The sequence below is a fragment of the Heterodontus francisci genome, chromosome 33 (assembly GCF_036365525.1).
Source record: "Heterodontus francisci isolate sHetFra1 chromosome 33, sHetFra1.hap1, whole genome shotgun sequence".
Lineage (NCBI taxonomy): Eukaryota > Metazoa > Chordata > Chondrichthyes > Heterodontiformes > Heterodontidae > Heterodontus > Heterodontus francisci.
Window position 1 is genome coordinate 59601668 of NC_090403.1, and position 17022 is coordinate 59618689.

At 47.1% G+C, this 17022-nt stretch overlaps 2 protein-coding genes across 5 annotated transcripts in view; one reads left to right on the forward strand and one right to left on the reverse strand.

Moving 5' to 3' along the window:
* The window catches only part of tubg1 (tubulin, gamma 1), a 102809-nt gene extending 93949 nt beyond the window's left edge, over positions 1-8860 (reverse strand). For 2 of the 3 annotated variants that reach the window (XM_068013708.1, XM_068013706.1), the window contains exon 1: positions 6406-6514. In XM_068013708.1, coding sequence (XP_067869809.1) covers positions 6406-6454 — 49 coding nt within the window. In that variant the 5' untranslated portion in view covers positions 6455-6514. Of the gene's footprint in view, positions 1-6405; positions 6515-8343 lie in introns of those variants that run through there. The other variant, XM_068013707.1, reaches the window with a different exon arrangement.
* retreg3 (reticulophagy regulator family member 3) overlaps positions 8584-17022 on the forward strand; it is a 50736-nt gene continuing 42297 nt past the window's right edge. For both annotated transcript variants that reach the window (XM_068013704.1, XM_068013705.1), the window contains exons 1-2: positions 8584-8807; positions 11018-11124. In XM_068013704.1, coding sequence (XP_067869805.1) covers positions 8590-8807; positions 11018-11124 — 325 coding nt within the window. In that variant the 5' untranslated portion in view covers positions 8584-8589. The remainder of the gene's footprint in view (positions 8808-11017; positions 11125-17022) is intronic.

Genomic DNA, 17022 nt, shown 5'->3' on the forward strand with positions numbered 1-17022 from the left:
TGTAAAATTCTGAAGGGGGTGCAAGCGCAGAGGGATCTCGGTGTATACCTGCATAGGTCAGTAAAGGTAGAAGGAAAGGTTGAGAGAGCAGTTAATAAAGCATACAGTATCCTCGGCACCTCAAATACACTTCCTTACACTCTGCTTCCTGTAAGGGCTCCACTCCATTCTCCGGCCCACCTGCTCTGATGATGCAACCTTCAACAGCACTTCTGATATGTCTTCCTTTTTCCATAACCGAGGATTTGTCCCCAGTGGTTGACAGGGCCTTCGGCCACGTCCGACCCATTTCCTGCATTTCTCCCCTCCCCCCTTCCCCTCCCAGAACTGCGATAGGGTTCCCCTTGTCCTCACTTTCCACCCCATCAGCCTACACATCCAAAGGATCATTCTTCGTCACCTCCAGCATGATGCCGCTGCCAAATGCATCTTCCTTTCCCGTCAGCATTCCAAAGGGATCGTTCTCTCCGCAACACCCTGGTCCATTCCTCCATCACCCCCGACATCTCGTCCCCTTCCCATGCAATCGCAGGAGGTGTAATATCTGCCCTTTTACCTCCTGTCTCCTCACTATCCAAGGCCCCAAACACTCCTTTCCAGGTGAAGCAGTGATTTACTCGTACTTCTTTCAATTTAGTATACTGTATTTGCTGCTCACCTCCTGACTCCCCAAAGCCTGTCCACCATCTACAAGGCACAAGTCAGGAGCATGATGGAATACTCTCCACTTGCCTGGATGGGTACAGCTCCAACAACACTCAAAAGGCTCGACACCATCCAGGACAAAGCAGCCCGCTTGACTGGCACCCCATCCACAAACATTCATCCCCTCCACCACTGACATACAGTGGCAGCAGTGTGTATCATCTACAAGATGCACTGCAGCAATGCACCAAGGCTCCTTAGACAGCACCTTCCAAATCTGTAACCTCTACCACCTAGAAAGACAAAAGCAGCAGATGCACGGAACCACCACCACCTGCGGGTTCCCCTCCAAGTCACACACCATTCTGACTTGGAACTATATCGCCGTTCCTTCACTGCCGCTGGGTCAAAATCCTGGAACTCCCTTACCTACCCCACATGGACTGCAGCGGTTCAAGAAGGCAGCTCACCACTATCTTCTCAAGGGCAATAAATGCTGGCCTTGTCAGTGACGCCCACATCCCACAAACAGGTAATAACTTTCTGCCTTAATGCTTTGTCCTTTACCACACCATTAGCGCACACTCTTTGCCTTTGCCCCACGACTTACTCCTCAGTTAACCTCTCCGGCCCTCTGTCCAATCACACACCTTCCCTTTTGTTCTCTTTTCCTCCCACCCCTGCTTTATTTGCTTAAAACCTATTACCTTTCTAACCTTTGCCAGTTCTGATGAAAGGTCACCAACCTGAAACATTAACTGGGGCGGCACAGCGGCGCAGTGGTTAGCACTGCAACCTCACAGCTCCAGGGACCCGGGTTCGAATCTGGGAACTGCCTGTGCGGAGTTTGCAAGTTCTTCGTGACCGCGTGGGTTTTCGCCGGGTGCTCCGGTTCCGGTTTCCTCCCACAGCCAAAGACGTGTAGGTTGATAGGTAAATTGGCCATTGTAAATTGCCCCTAGTGTAGGTAGGTGATAGGGTTAGTATAAATGGGTGGCTGTTGGTCGGTGGGCTGAAGGGCCTGTTTCAGTGCTGTATCTCTAAATAAATAAATAACTCTGCTTCTCTATCTATAGATGCTGCCATACCTGCTCAGCATTTCGTTTTTATTTCAGATTTCCAGCATCCGCAGTCTTCTTCGGCCTCCTTATCTCGAGAGACAATGGGTAAGCACTTGGAGGTGGTCAGTAGTGTGTGGAGCAGCGCCTGGAGTGGCTATAAAGGCCAATTCTACAGAGACAGGCTCTTCCACAAGTGCTGCAGAACAATTTGTTTGTCGGGGCTGTTACACAGTTGGCTCTCCCCTTGCGCTTCTGTCTTTTTGCCTGCCAACTGCTAAGTCTCTTCGACTCGCCACACTTCAGCCCCACCTTTATGGCTGCCCGCCAGCTCTGGCGAACACTGGCAACTGACTCCCACGACTTGTGATCAATCTCACAGGACCTCATGTCGCGTTTGCAGAAGTCTTTAAAACGGAGACATGGACGGCTGGTGGGTCTGACACCAGTGGCAAGCTCGCTGTACAATGTGTCCTTGGGGATCCTGCCATCTTCCATGCGGCTCACATGGCCAAGCCATCTCAAGCGCCGCTGGCTCAGTAGGGTGTATATGCTGGGGATGTTGGCCGCCTCGAGGACTTCTGCGTTGGAGATATAGTCCTGCCACCTGATGTCAAGGATTCTCCGGAGGCAGCGAAGATGGAATGAATTGAGACGTCGCTCTTGGCTGACATACGTTGTCCAGGCCTTGCTGCCATAGAGCAAGGTACTGAGGACACAGGCTTGAAATGCTCGGACTTTTGTGTTCCGTGTCAGTGCGCCATTTTCCCACACTCTCTTGGCCAGTCTGGACATAGCAGTGGAAGTCTTCCCCATGCACTTGTTGATTTCTGCATCTAGAGACAGGTTACTGGCGATAGTTGAGCCCTTGAACCACTTCCAGAGCGTGGTCGCCAATATTGATGGATGGAGCATTTCTGACGTCCTGTCCCATGATGTTTGTTTTCTTGAGGCTGATGGTTAGGCCAAATTCATTGCAGGCAGCCGCAAACCTGTCGATGAGACTCTGCAGACACTCTTCAGTGTGAGATGTTAAAGCAGCATCGTCAGCAAAGAGTAGTTCTCTGATGAGGACTTTCCGTACTTTGGACTTCGCTCTTAGACGAGCAAGGTTGAACAACCTGCCCCCTGATCTTGTGTGGAGGAAAATTCCTTCTTCTGGAGACTTGAACGCACGTGAGAGCAGCAGGGAGAAAAAAAACCCAAAAAGTGTGGGTGCGAGAACACAGCCCTGTTTCACGCCACTCAGGATAGGAAAGGGGTCTGATGAGGTGCCGCTATGTTGAATTGTGCCTTTCATATCGTCATGGAATGAGGTGATGATATTTAGTAGCTTTGGTGGACATCCAATCTTTTCTAGTAGTCTGAAGAGACCACGTCTGCTGACGAGGTCAAAGGCTTTGGTGAGATCAATGAAAGCAATGTAGAGGGGCATCTGTTGTTCACGGCATTTCTCCTATATCTGACGAAGGTAGAACAGCATGTCAATGGTCGATCTCTCTGCACGAAAGTCACACTGTGCCTCAGGGTAGACGCGCTCGGCCAGCTTCTGGAGTCTGTTTAAAGCGACTCGAGCAAAGACTTTCCCCACTATGCTGAGCAGGGAGATTCCACGGTAGTTGTTGCAGTCACCACGGTCACCTTTGTTTTTATAGAGAGTGATGATATTGGCATCACGCATGTCCTGAGGTACTGCTCCCTCGTCCCAGCACAGGCAAAGCAGTTCATGTAATGCTGAGAGTATAGCAGGCTTGGCATTCTTGATTATTTCAGGGGTAATGCTGTCCTTCCCAGGGGCTTTTCCGCTGGCTAGAGAATCAACGGCATCACTGAGTTCCGATTTTGTTGGCTGTACGTTCAGCTCATCCATGCTGGTATAGGCTGGGCTGCATAGAGGGCAGTCTCAGTGACAACATTCTCCCTGGAGTACAGTTCTAGGTAGTGCTCAACCCAGCAGTCCATTTGCTTGCGTTGGTCAGTGATTATGTCCCCTGATATAGATTTGAGGGGGGCAATCTTCTTGATGGTTGGCCCAAAAGCTCTCTTAATGCCATCATACATTCCTCTGATGTTTCCGGTGTCTGAGGCCAGCTGAATATGACTGCATAGGTGTTGCCAGTAGTCATTTGCGCAGCGCCTGGCTGTTCTTTGTGCAGTGCTTCTGGCTGCTTTAAGTGCTATGGACGTTAACTCACTGGGGGGCTTTCTTGTAGTTCAACAGTGCAATGCGCTTAGCGGCTATGACAGGTTCCAGCTCTTCAATATGAGATTGAAACCAGTCTGCATTCCTCTTCGCACGTTTGCCATAGGTGGTCAAAGCTGACTCATAGATGGCGTCTCTGATGTGGGCCCACTTGGTCCCAGCATCCCCTGTGGGAGTGTTTTGAAGGGCTTTTTCAAGTGAATTTAGAAATTTTTGTAACAGCTGTGGATGAGAAATTCTGCTCCTGTTGATGCGCAGGTGGCCCTTCTGCTTGGAATGATGCAACTGCTTTGGTCTGAGTCTGACCTTGCTGCACACCCAGGAGTGGTCAGTGTTGCAGTCCACACTGTGGAAGCTGCGTGTGATTTGAACACTGTTTCAGGAGGCTCGCCTTGTGATGAGGTCTAGCTGGTGCCAATGACGCGATCTTGGGTGCCTCCATGAAACCTGGTGACAGGGTTTCGTGTGAAAGAACGAGTTGGTGATGCAGATGTTATGATAGGTACACAACTCAAGCAGTCTCTGCCCGTTCTCATTCATCCTTCCAACGCCATAGCGCCCAAGGCAGGAGGGCCATGAGTCATGGTCGGCCCCAACCCTGGCATTAAAGTCCCCCGGCAGGAACAGGTGTTCGGTGTTGGGGATGCTACTAATGATATTATGGAGTTCCTCGTAGAACTGGTCTTTAGCTTCAAATGGGGAGCAAAGCGTTGGAGCATCGATGCTGAGTAGGTGTACTGGACCAGAGGTGGACAGCAGTCGGATGGACAGTATGCATTCCGGGCCATTTGAGGGAGGCTCTATCATGCTTTTATTGTAGAGGTTATGTCGAACTTGTATAAGACACTAGTTCAGCCTCAGCTGCAATATTGCAGTTCTGGGCGCCATGCTTTAGGAAGGCTGTGAAGGCATGAGAGGGTACAGAAAAGATTCATGAGAATGATTCCAGGGATGAGGAACTTCAGCTATTAAGATAGATTGGAGAAGTTGGGACTGTTTTCCTTGAAGAGAAGGCAGAGAGGACATTTGATAGACGTATTCAAAATCATGAGGGGTCTGGACAGAATATATAGGGAGAAACTGTTCCCTCTCATGAAAGGATCAAGAACGAGAGGGCACAGATTTAAAGTGGTATAAATTTAAATTGGTAAAAGAAGCAAAAGCAACATGAGGAAAAACTTTTTCATGCAGCGTTTTGTTAAGGTCCAGAATGCACTGCCCGAGAGCGTGGTGGAGGCAGTTTCAATCGAGGCATTCAAAAAGGAATTCAACAGTTATATGAAAAAGGAGGAATGTGCAAGCTTATGGGGAGAAGGCAGGGTGAAATGCTCAGAAAGCTGGTGCAGATATGATGGCCCAAATAGCCTCCTTCTGTGCTGTAACAATTCTGTGATTGAGGATGTGGGTGTCTTAATGCTCATTCTTAATTGCCTTCAAGAATAATGAGTCTCAACCAATGGCTTTTCTGCTGACTCCCACACCATTACTGCAGCCTACCAAGGATCCATAACTGCTCTTCCACAACTACATGCTGCCCTTTAACCACATTATCCAAAGTTATGGTCCACTTCCAAAAAGGTGCAAATGACACCCAACACTCCCTCTATCACTTTTATGCTGTCATATTATTGGTCTAGCCTTGGACGAGTAATTTCCTCCAGAAAGAGATTAAAGTCATTATCTTTGATCCAATCGCAAACGTTATACCCTCCCAACAGATTCCATCTCCCTCCATAATCACTCTCTCAAACTAAACAAGACTGTGTTCAAATCCAGCATCCTGTTTGACCCAAAGTCACAATGTGAATCGAATCGCTACAAAAGAACTTCCACCTCTGAAAGGTTGCCAGCTGTTGCTAAAAGACTTTCAGATTTGCCACCTCCAGACTCGTTTATTCCAAAGTACCTCCTCCACCCCCACCCCCCCCCGACTTTAGATTCTTGTGCATCATTTCCACCGTTATCTGTACCTTGAGCTTTCTAGATCCTTCTGCCTCGCCACCGCCTTCGCTTCATTTCAGATTCCCCTCAAAACCAATCACTTTGACCAACCTTCCAGCCACTATTGTCGCCTCCATTTGCTTTAAACCTGTGAAACACCTTGTCAGTGTTTCTGTCCTAAATCCGTTTTCTAATTCAAGGCTGTTGTTGAGGTTTAGTAGTCATATTGCCCGGGGCAGAGCCGGTACCGGGTTCGGGGCAGAGCTTGTGCACCAAAGGTGCTCACAGTGCCGGGATGCAGTTGGCGGAGACTCTGCCGGGCTGTGGCGAAGCTCCGGTTCAAACTGGGCCCTTCCCGACAACAGCAAAAGCTTTGGCCGAGGGGCGGTTAACAATTTGCCTCCTGAAGTGTCGGCCTTTAGGCCAGTGTGTGTGGACCAGGCTCCCGGCCGAGTGAGACAGGGAAGCGGCAGGATTGGTGGCCCAACCACCACCTCAGTGCAAGCACCAGGCCCAATCCCCGAATAAGATCGCACTCTCCCCGCACCAGCCACTTACTCTGGTTGCCGCACTGGCCGAGCTGCAGGGTGATAATTTCCCGAGGCATCGCCGCTCTTCCTCCCGCCAACTGTACCAAGCATGCGCACAGCCCGACTGTCCGCCCTGCGCGTGCGCAGTATAAATACTCCAGCTCGGCAGAGCGGGTGTCATTCGGCCCGTCGAGTTCATGCCTGCTCTCTCTGGGCAATCCAGTCAGTCCCACTCGATCCCCAAGACCCTGCAAGTGTATTTCCGAGTGCCCATCCAATTTCCTTTTGAAATCAATCATCTTTGCTTCCACCATCCTTATGGGCAGCGAATTCCTGGTCATTACCACTTGCTGCGTAAAAAAAATCTTCCTCACATTCCCCCCCCATCTGTTGTCCAAAACCTCTGTCCCCTAGTCCTTGTACCATCAGCTAAGGGGAACAGCTTTTCTTTGTCTACATTATGTAAACCTATCATAATCTTGTACAACCCTATCAAATCTCCCTTCAAACCCCTTTGTTCCAAGGAGAACGACCCCAGCTTCTCCAATCTAACCTTATAACTAAAATCCCCCATCCTGGAACAATTCTGGAAATCTCTGCACTTGAGCAGCTGATCCAGTCGATTAATCCAAATCAGTTCTTAGATTCAGTTTGGAATAATGACCCGGTGCACAGGGACAAACTCAGGAACTAAAACCGTCCCAGCAAAACTGGAGTAAATAGGAATCAGAGAAAACTCTCCGCTGGTTGGAGTCATACCTAGCACAAAGGAAGATGGTTGCGGTTGTTGGAGGCCGAACATCTCAGTCCTGGAGTTCCTCAAGGTAGTGTCCTAGGCCCAACTATCTTCAGCTGCTTCATCATTGACCTTCCCTCCATCATAAGGTCAGTAGTGAAGATGTCAGCTGATGATTGCACAATGTTCAGTACCATTCGCGACTCCTCAGATACCGAAGCAGCCCATGTCCAGCTGCAGCAAGATCTGCACAATGTCCAGGCTTGGGCTGATAAGTGGCAAGTAACATTCGTGCCACACAAGTGACAGGCAACGACCATCTCAAACAAGAGAGACTCTAACCATCTCCCCTTGATGTTCAATGGGATTACCATTGCTAAATCCCCCACTATCAACATCCTCGGGGTTACCATTGACCAGAAACTGAACTGGAATAGCCAAATAAACACTGTGGCTACAACAGCAGGTCAGAGGCTAGGAACTCTTGTCTCCCCGAAGCCTGTCCACCTTCTACAAGGTACAAGTCAGGGGTGTGATGGAATACTCTCCACTTGCCTGGATGGCTGCAGCTGCTACAACACTCAAGAAGCTCGACACCATCCAGGACAAAGCAGCTTGATTGATTGGCACCCCATCCACCACCTTAAACATTCACTCCCTCCACCACTGATGCACAGTGGCAGCAACGCACCAAGGCTCCTTCGACAGCACCTTCCAAACCTGTGACCTCTACCACCTAGAAGGACAAGGGCAGCAAATACATGGGAACATCACCACCTGCAAGTTCCCCTTCAAGTCACACACCATCCTGACTTTTTATTTTTTTATTATTAGAGATACAGCACTGAAACAGGCCCTTCGGCCCACCGAGTCTGTGCCAACCATCAACCACCCATTTATACTAATCTTACAATAATCCCCACCTTCCCTGAATTCCCCTACCACCTACCTACACTAGGGGCAATTTATAATGGCCAATTTATCTATCAACCTGCAAGTCTTTGGCTGTGGGAGGAAACCGGAGCACCCGGCGGAACCCCACGCGGTCACAGGGAGAACTTGCAAACTCCAGACAGGCAGTACCCAGAATCGAACCCAGGTCCCTGGAGCTGTGAGGCTGCGGTGCTAACCACTGCGTCACTCTATATTGGAACTATATTGCTGTTCCTTCAATGTCGCTGGGTCAAAATCCTGGAACTCCCCTCCTAACAGCACTGTGGATGTACCTACCCCACATGGACTGCAGCGGTTCAAGAAGGCAGCTCACCACCACCTTCTCAAGGGCAATTAGAGATGGGCAATAAATGCTGGCCTAGCCAGTGACCCCCACATCCCATGAATGAATAAAAAGATGGGCATTCACAGCTTTCTGATCGATGTTTAGGCGCCAGAAACCCCCTCGTCCATATTTACGTTTATGGATTAATATTCATATTTTCTGATTAATATTCAGTTTCCAGGCAGCGCGTCACTAAGATGGCGGCGGGGATGGGGACGGGGACAGTGCGGCCTGTGGGCTGTGAAGGGACTGGGGGCTCGGGCCCAGACTCCGATCACCAGCTCCGGAGGCAGCAGCAGCTACTCCGTATCCTGGGACACTACGAGCCGGTGCTGACTTACTGGCAGAGCGTGTTGGTGTGGGAGAGGCCGCTACACAGCCTGCTGCTGTACCTGAGCGCCAACGCCGGCTTCTGGTAAGCGGGAGCCCGGGAAGGGTGCAGTCGGCGTCAGGCTTCACGCTACATGAGGCGGAAAGGCACAGCCAGGCCGGGCGGATACCTGCTGTTGGCTCCCTGGCCTGGGCGTTCCACTGACCCGCGCGATGGTCGGGGTCGGGTTCCGCCGGCACTCGGCTCTGGGCCTGTATTTTTGGTTGTAAGCGCTGCCTTTCCCCTTCCTGTAATGTAGTGGCTGGAACTGTAGGCGGTAATAAAAACAAAACAAAAACAAGAAATGCTGGATTCACTCAGCAGGTCTGGCAGCATCTGTGGAAAGAGAAGCAGAGTTAACGTTTCGGGTCAGTGACCCTTCTTCGGAACTGGAAACAAAATGCTGGCAATGATTGAAAAGTTATTTACCTGAAATATTAACTGTTTCTCTCATCACAGATACTGCCTGACTAGAGTATTTCTAACAGTGTCTGGTTATCTTTCAGATTCCCACCATCTGTAGTATTTTGCTTTGTATTACAGTAATACAGTACTCTAATTGTGGCCTAACCAGTGTTTCATACATTTCCAGCATAACCTCCCTCATCTTATATTCTGTGCCTCAGCTTACAAAGCAAAGGCCTGCTTGGGTCTGCAAATGAGACCCGACCCGAGCCCGACAGAATCCCATCCGACCCTCGAGCCCAATCTGGCCCGAGTCTTTCCATTTTTTACCCGCGTCCAACCATCAGTTAACTTACCTTCCGTTTTTCACTTTGTTCCTTACTTGCACAAGCTTAAAATAACTGTAACAAAACCACCTTTAAAGTCCAAAAAATAAATTTACATTAGAGTCACTTACCTGATGTGGTGATAGAGCATGTCCGATCTGACCTGAGCCCGGAAGTCCGACCCGACCCCGACACATGTCTGGTCCCGTCTGGTTCGGCTCAGGTAGCAGGCCTTTATTACAAAGGACATAGACGGTCTGTGGGCAGACGTGTGGCAGATGAAATTTCATGCAGAGATGTAGGTACAGTTCTAAAGGAGGTGTAGGAACAGAGACCTGGGGTATATGTGCCCAAATTACTGGAAGTGGCAGGGCAGTTTGAGAAAGTGGTTAAAAAGACAAGGGGCTCAGACCTTTTCCAGTTCTGAAGAAGGGTCATTGACCTGAAATGTTAAATCTGTTTCTCTCTCCACAGATGCTGCCAGACCTGCTGAGTATTTCCAGCATTTCTTGTTTTTATTTCAGATTTCCAGCATCTGCAGTATTTTGCTTTTATTTATGGCCTTACCCTAACCTGTTTCTGCAATCACCTCCGACCCTATCTTTCCAGCGGAACTCTCCAGTCCTCTAACTGTAGCCGTTTGTGCTCTCCTCAGCCTTTGGGTCGTACCATCTAGAATTCCCTCCCTAAACCCCTTTGTCCTTCTACTTTTCTCTAACTTTAAAAACATCCTCAAAATCAATTTGACTGCTCCTTTTATCCTTCCTGGCTCAGTGTCCCTTATGCAGATGCCAGTCTAAATTTGTTTCAGTCACTGAGTAAGAGCAAGTTATTGTCATGGGGGAAGCATCTATATTGTATGTTATGGATGATTGGAGTTGAGATGCAAAGTGACTCCCCTGAACTAAACTTTGAATACTGTAAATTTAAATTATTGGAAGAATGTAGACTGGTTCTTTGATCTGTTGATGAACCAGGATGCAGAAGCTTGGTTCCAGGTGTTAATTAAATTGTTGGTCATGTGGATATTTGGTATGTGAACTTCAGCTGCTAACCCTCAGCCTAAAAGTGTTGCAAGTTGCTGACAAGTGTTCGTCTGTGATCTTGAGACAAATTCATAATATCTTAAGTATTCTCTTCCCTGATAAACTCCCTCCCTGAAACCTTCAGGACCTTTCTGTATCATAGAGTCGTACAGCATAGAAACAGGCCCTTCGGCCCACCGCGTCCATGCTAACCATAATGCCTATCTATACTAATCCTACCTGCCTGTATGAATTCCATATCCCTCTATGCCTTGCTCATTCAAGTACCTGTCCAGATGCCTCTTAAATGTCGCTACTGTTCCTGCCTCCACCACCTCCTCAGGCAGCTCATTCCAGATACCCTCTATTTTCCCTCCTGCCCTGTGTCCAGTTCTGATCCATCACTTCAGAGATTACTGCAGAAATGCAAGTGATTGCTTGGTATTCAGGAACTGATTACAATTCTGCAAGTTGCTTACATTTTCATTTTTCCTGGCAGGTTTCTGGCACTAACCTCACTGAGACTGGTATTCCTCATTGCATTCGGTCTGATTATTGTTGTGTGTGTCGACACCTGGAAGAACAGAATCTGGCCTGAGTTCCGAGGTAGGGACCTTGTGTTCTGCTTAATGGAGCAGTGTCATTTTATATGAAAACAGAAAATGCTGGGAACACTCAGCAAGTCAGGCAACATTACTGAAAGTTAGTAAGTCACTTGGTCCAGATAAAATGCAACCTAGGTTGCTGAAAAAGCAAAAGTAGAAATAGCAGAAACATTAGTCACAATCTTTCAGGCCTCATGGGGTATAGGAGCAGTGCTGGAGGGCTGTGAATGTTATACCACTAATCAAGAAAAGGGAGAAGGATAACCAGGAATCTACAGGCCAGTTAGCTGACAATCAGTGGTGGGGAAGTTATTGGAAACTATGATGAGGATAATGTGGTTGATTTGGAAGTCCATTACACCACAAGGCATTTGAAAAAGTGCTGCATAATAGACTTGCCAGCAAAGTTGAAGCCCGTGGAATAAAAGGGAAAGTGGCAACGTGGGTCAGAGGTTGGCTGAGCAACAGGAAACAGACAGTAGTGGTGAGCGGTTGTTTTTGAGACTGCAGTACTGTGTGCAGTTTTGGTCTCCACATTTAAGAAAGGATAGATTTGCATTGGAGGCAGTACAGCAAAGGTTCACGAAATGGCCCCTGGGATGAGGGGTTTGTCCTATACTGAGAGGCTAAGTGAATTGGGCCTATATTCTCTAGAGTTTAGAAGAATGAGAGGCAATCTCATTGAAACACAGAAGATTCGGAAGGGGCTGGATAGGGTAGACACTCAGAGATTGTTTCCACTGGTCAAAGAGTCTAAAACTCTGGGGCACAGTCCCAGGATAAGGGGCCAATTATTTAGGACTGAGGTGCGAAATTACTTCACTCAAAGGGTTGTGAATCTTTGGAATTCTCTAACCCAGAGGGTTGTGGATGCTCCATCATTGAATACATTTAAGGCTACAATAGACAGATTTTTGGTCTTTCAGGGACTCCAGGGATATGACGAGCGGGCGGGAAGTTGGACTTGAGGCCTAAGATCAGCCATGATTGTTCTGAATGGTGGAGCAAGCTCGATGGACCATATGGTCTACTCCTGCTCCTATTTCTTGTGTTCTTATGCTCTGCAATGGGGTTCCCCAGAGGCTGGTACTAGAAAAACACTGTTTTTCTTAATGTATTAATGACCTAGATTTGGATGTGCAGAGCACAATTTCAAAATTTGCAGTTGGCACAAAACTTGGAAGTATTGGGACTTGTGAGAAGGCTAGTGATAAACTTCAAGAGGACATAGGCTGGAAGAATAGGCGGAGATGTGACAGATTAAATTTAATGCAGAGAAATGTAATGTGATACATTTTGGTAGGAAGAGTGGGGAGAGGCAATATAAAATAAAAGGCACAATTCTAAAGGGAATGCAGGAAACCAGAGACTTGGGCATTTATGTACACAAATCATTGAAGGTGGGGCAGGTTGAGAAAGTAGTTAAAAAAGCCATAGAGGATCCTGGGCTTTATAAATAGCAGCATATAGTGCAAAAGCAAGGAAGTTATTGATGGAAGTTTTATAAAGCTCTGGTTCATTCGCAACTGGAGTATTGTGTCCTATTCTTGTCATCGCATTTTTGGAAGGATGTAAAGACTTGAGATGACCAGAATGGTTCCAGGGATGTGGGACTTCCGTTATGTGGATCAATTGGAGAAGCAAGGATTGTTTCCATCAGTGAAGAGAAGGCTGAGAGGAGATTTGATAGGTGTTCAAAATCCTGAGGGGTCTAGACAGAGTAAATGGAGAGAAACTGTTCACCTTGGTAGAAGGGGCGAGACCAGAGGACACAGATTTAAAATGATTGCCTAAGAAACAGTGGCCACATGAGGAAAAGCTTTTTTACGCAGTGAGTGGTTTGGATCTGGAGTGCACTACCTGAGATGCATGTATGTATATCAACGCATAAAGTGTGATGAATAAAGTTGGTGAGCTACACGCACAAATAACCGTGTGGGAATATAATGTATTTTATATTATTCTTTCATAGAATCATAGAATGTTTAATGCACAGAAAGAGGCCACTTGGCCCATCGTGTTTATGCTGGATGCAAAATGATCCACCCATTCTCATCGCACTTTCCAACATTTGGTCCATAGCCCTGCAGATTACGGCACTCGAGGTGCATATCCAGACTCCTTTTGAATGAGTTGTGGCTTTCTGCCTCATCTCCCCTCTAATTTTTCGACCAATCACTTTAAATCTCTGCACCCAAGTCACTGACCTCTCTGCTAAGTTAAATAGACCCTTCACTTCCACTCTACCAGGCCCCTCAAAATTTTGTACATCTCAATCAGATCTGCCCTCAGCCTTCTCTGTTCCAAGGAGAACAACCCCAGCCTATCCAATCTTTCCTCATAGCTGCATTTTTCCAGTCCTGGCAACATCCTCGTAAATCTCCTCAACCCTCTCTAGTGCAATTACATCCTTTCTGTAATAAGGTGACCAGAACTGCACACGGTACTCAAGTTGTGACCTAACCAATTAGTTGTACAGTTCCAGTATAACCTCCCTGCTCTTATATTCGATATCTCAACTAATAAAGGAAAAGATTCCATATGCCTTCTTAACCACCGTGTCGACCTGTCCTGCTACCTTCAGGGATCTGTGGACATTTACTCCAAGATCCCTCACTTCCTCTACACTTCTCAGTATCTTCCCATTAATCGTGTATTCCTTTACCTTGTTTGACCTCCCCAAATGCATCACCTCACACTTCTCCGGGTTGAATTCCATTTGCCACCTCTGCCCATCTGACCAGACCATCAATATCTTCCTGGAGCCTACACCTATCCTCCTTGCCACCTACCACAATCTTTGTGTCGTCTGCAAACATCTTGATCATGCCCCCTACATTTATGTCGATATTGTTCATCTGTACCACAAAAAGCAGGGATATGAGTGTCGTTGGCTAGGCCAGCATTTATTGCCCATCCCTAATTGCCCTTGAGAAGGTGTTGGTGTGCTGCCTTCTTGAACCGCTTCAGTCCTCGGAATGTGGGTACACCAACTGTGTTGTTAGGAAGGGAGCTCCAGGATATTGACCCATCGCCATTGAAGGAACAGCAATATATTCCAAGACAGGATGGTGTGTGGCTAGGAGGGGAACTTGCAGGTGGTGGTGTTCCCATGCATTTGCTGCCCTTGCCCTTGTGGTAGAGGTCAAGGGTTTGGAAAGTGCTGTTGAAGGAGCTTTGGCGAATTTCTGCAGTGCATCTTGTAGATGGTACACACTGCTGCCACTGTGCATTAGTGGTGAAGGGAGTGAATGTTGAAGGTGGTGAATGGGGTGCCAATCAAGCGGGCTGCTTAGTCCTGGATAGTGTCAAGCTTCATGAGGGTTGTTGCAGCTGCACCCTTCCAGACAAGTGGAGAATATTCCATCACACTCCTGACTTGTGCCTTATAGATGGTGGACAGACCTTGGGAAGTGAGGAGATGAGTTACTCGCCACAGAATTCCCAGCCTCTGACTTGCTGTTGCAGCCACAGCAATTATGTGGCTGGTCTCATTCAGTTTCTGGTCAATGGTAACCCCCAGGATGTTGATAGTGGGGGAATTTAGCAATGGCCATGCCATTGAACATCAAGGGAAGATAGTTGGATTCTCTCTTGTTTGAGGTGGTCATTGCTTGGCACTTGTGTGGCGCAAATGTTACTTGCCACTTATCAGTTGAAGTAACAGTAACGTGGCTTAAAAATGATGAGATCTGGGCGGTAAATATTCAAGGGTACAAAGTGTTCAGAAAAGATAGCGAAGGGGAAAAAGGGAGGTAGGTTGGCATTACTGATTAGGGAAGAAATTGTAGTGTTGGAAAGGGAGGATTGTGTAAGAACTATAGAAAGGTGATATTGGGGGACTTTATCCCAATCAATATTTGGGTAATTTTAGAATAAAGGGTAAGGAGGGGGAGGAATTTCTGAACTGTATTCAGGGGAACTTCCTTGATCAGTATTTTCTCAGTTCAACTCGGAAAGAGGCATTGCTAGATCTGGTGCTGGGGAATGAGTTGGGCCAAGTCAACCAAGTGTCTGTGGGAGAACATTTGGGTAAGAGTGATTATTGTATCGTAAGGTTTAGATTAATAATGGAGAAGAGCAAGGAACAATCTAAAGTAGAACTTCTAAATTGGAAGAGGGCTAACTTCATTGGGATGAGAGGGGATCTAGCCAGGGGAAAATGGAACCAAACACAGACAAGGAAGACAGGAAAACTGTGATGGAACAATGGATGATCTTTAAGGAAGAGATGTTTCATACAGGCTAGGTACATTCCAGCAAGGGCGAAAGGTAAGAAAACCAAAGTCAAGGCTTCTTGGATGACGAGGGAGATAGAGAATATGATGAAACAAAAAAGAGGGTGTATATGATGCGATGATGTATGTCAGGTGATTTCTTCAAGCAAGAACCAGGTCAAATACATTAAGTTGAGAGGGGAAGTGAAAAGGAAATTAAGACTGGCAAAGAGACAATATGAGAATAGAATGGCAGTTAGCTTAAAAAGGAACCTAAAAATCTTCTACCAGCATGTAAGTGGGTAGTAAGAGGTGGGGCAAAATTCAGGCAAACAGGGCAATGTATGCTTAGAGGTGCAGGGCAAGGCTAGAATATTTGATGAGTACTTGGTATCGATGTTTACTAAAGAAGAGGATGCTGAAAAAATATTGCTCGAAGCGGAGATGGTAGAGATAATGGATGGCACGAAAATTGATAAGGATGTATTGGAAAGGCTGGCTGTGCTTAGAGTGAATAGGTGGCCTGGTCCAGATGGCTTTTATCCCAGGTTGCTGAAGGAAGTGGGAGTAGTGATAGCTGAAAGGCTTGCCATAATCTTCCAACCTGCCCTCGATAGCGAAGGGGAGGTGCCAGAGGATTGGAGAGTGGCAAATGCGACACCCTTTTTTAAGAAAGGGTATAAGTACAATCCTAGTAACTACAGGCTGATCCATTTAACATCCGTGGTGGCTAAGGTTTTAGAAACAATAATAAGGGAAAAAAATCAACAGGCACTTGGAGAGGTTTGAGTGAATTAATCATAGCCAGCACAGATTTGTAAAAGGCATACAGTGCTTGACTAATATAATTGAATTTTTTGAAATAACAGAGAAGGTTGATGAAGGGAATGCAATGGATGTTGTCTATCTGGATTATAAGAAAGCATGTAAAAGGTTGGTTAACAAAATTGAAGCTGATGGAATAGGAGGGTCTGTCAACTTGAATAAAAATTGGCTTGAGGACAGAAAACAGTGAGACATGGTAAATGGTTGTTTTTCAGACTGGCGGATGGTCGACAGTGGTGTTCCCCAAGGTTCAGTGTTACGACCACTTCTTTTTTGATACGTGTGTATGTATGTGTACATATAAAAATTACTTGGATATTGGAATACAGAGCAAAATTTGTCAATGATACCAAACTCGGAGGTGTGGCAGACAGTGACGATGATACCAATCAACTGCAACAGGACATAGATAGGCTAGCAGAATGGGCAGACAAGTGGCAGATGGAATTTAATACAGAGAAGAAGGTGATGCATTTTGGCAGAAGGGATATGAAGTGGCAATATAGACTAAATGGCAAAGTTCTAAAGAGTGTGCGGGGGCGAGGGGAGGGGTGTTCATGTGTATAGATCTTTGAAGGTGGCAGGACATATTGAAAGTGGTTAGTAAAGCATATGGGATCTTGGGCTTCATAAATAGAGGCATTGAGTACAAAAGGAGGGAAGTTATGCTGAACCTTCATAAAGCTCTGGTTAGGCCCCAACTAGAGTATTGCATCCAGTTCTGGTCACCACTCGAGGAAGGATGTGAGGGTTCCAGAAAGGGTACAGAGGAGAGTGACCAGAAATGAGGGATTTTAGTTACATGGTTAGGTTGGAGAAGCTGAGGTTATTCTCCTTGCAGCAAATGAGATTGAGGA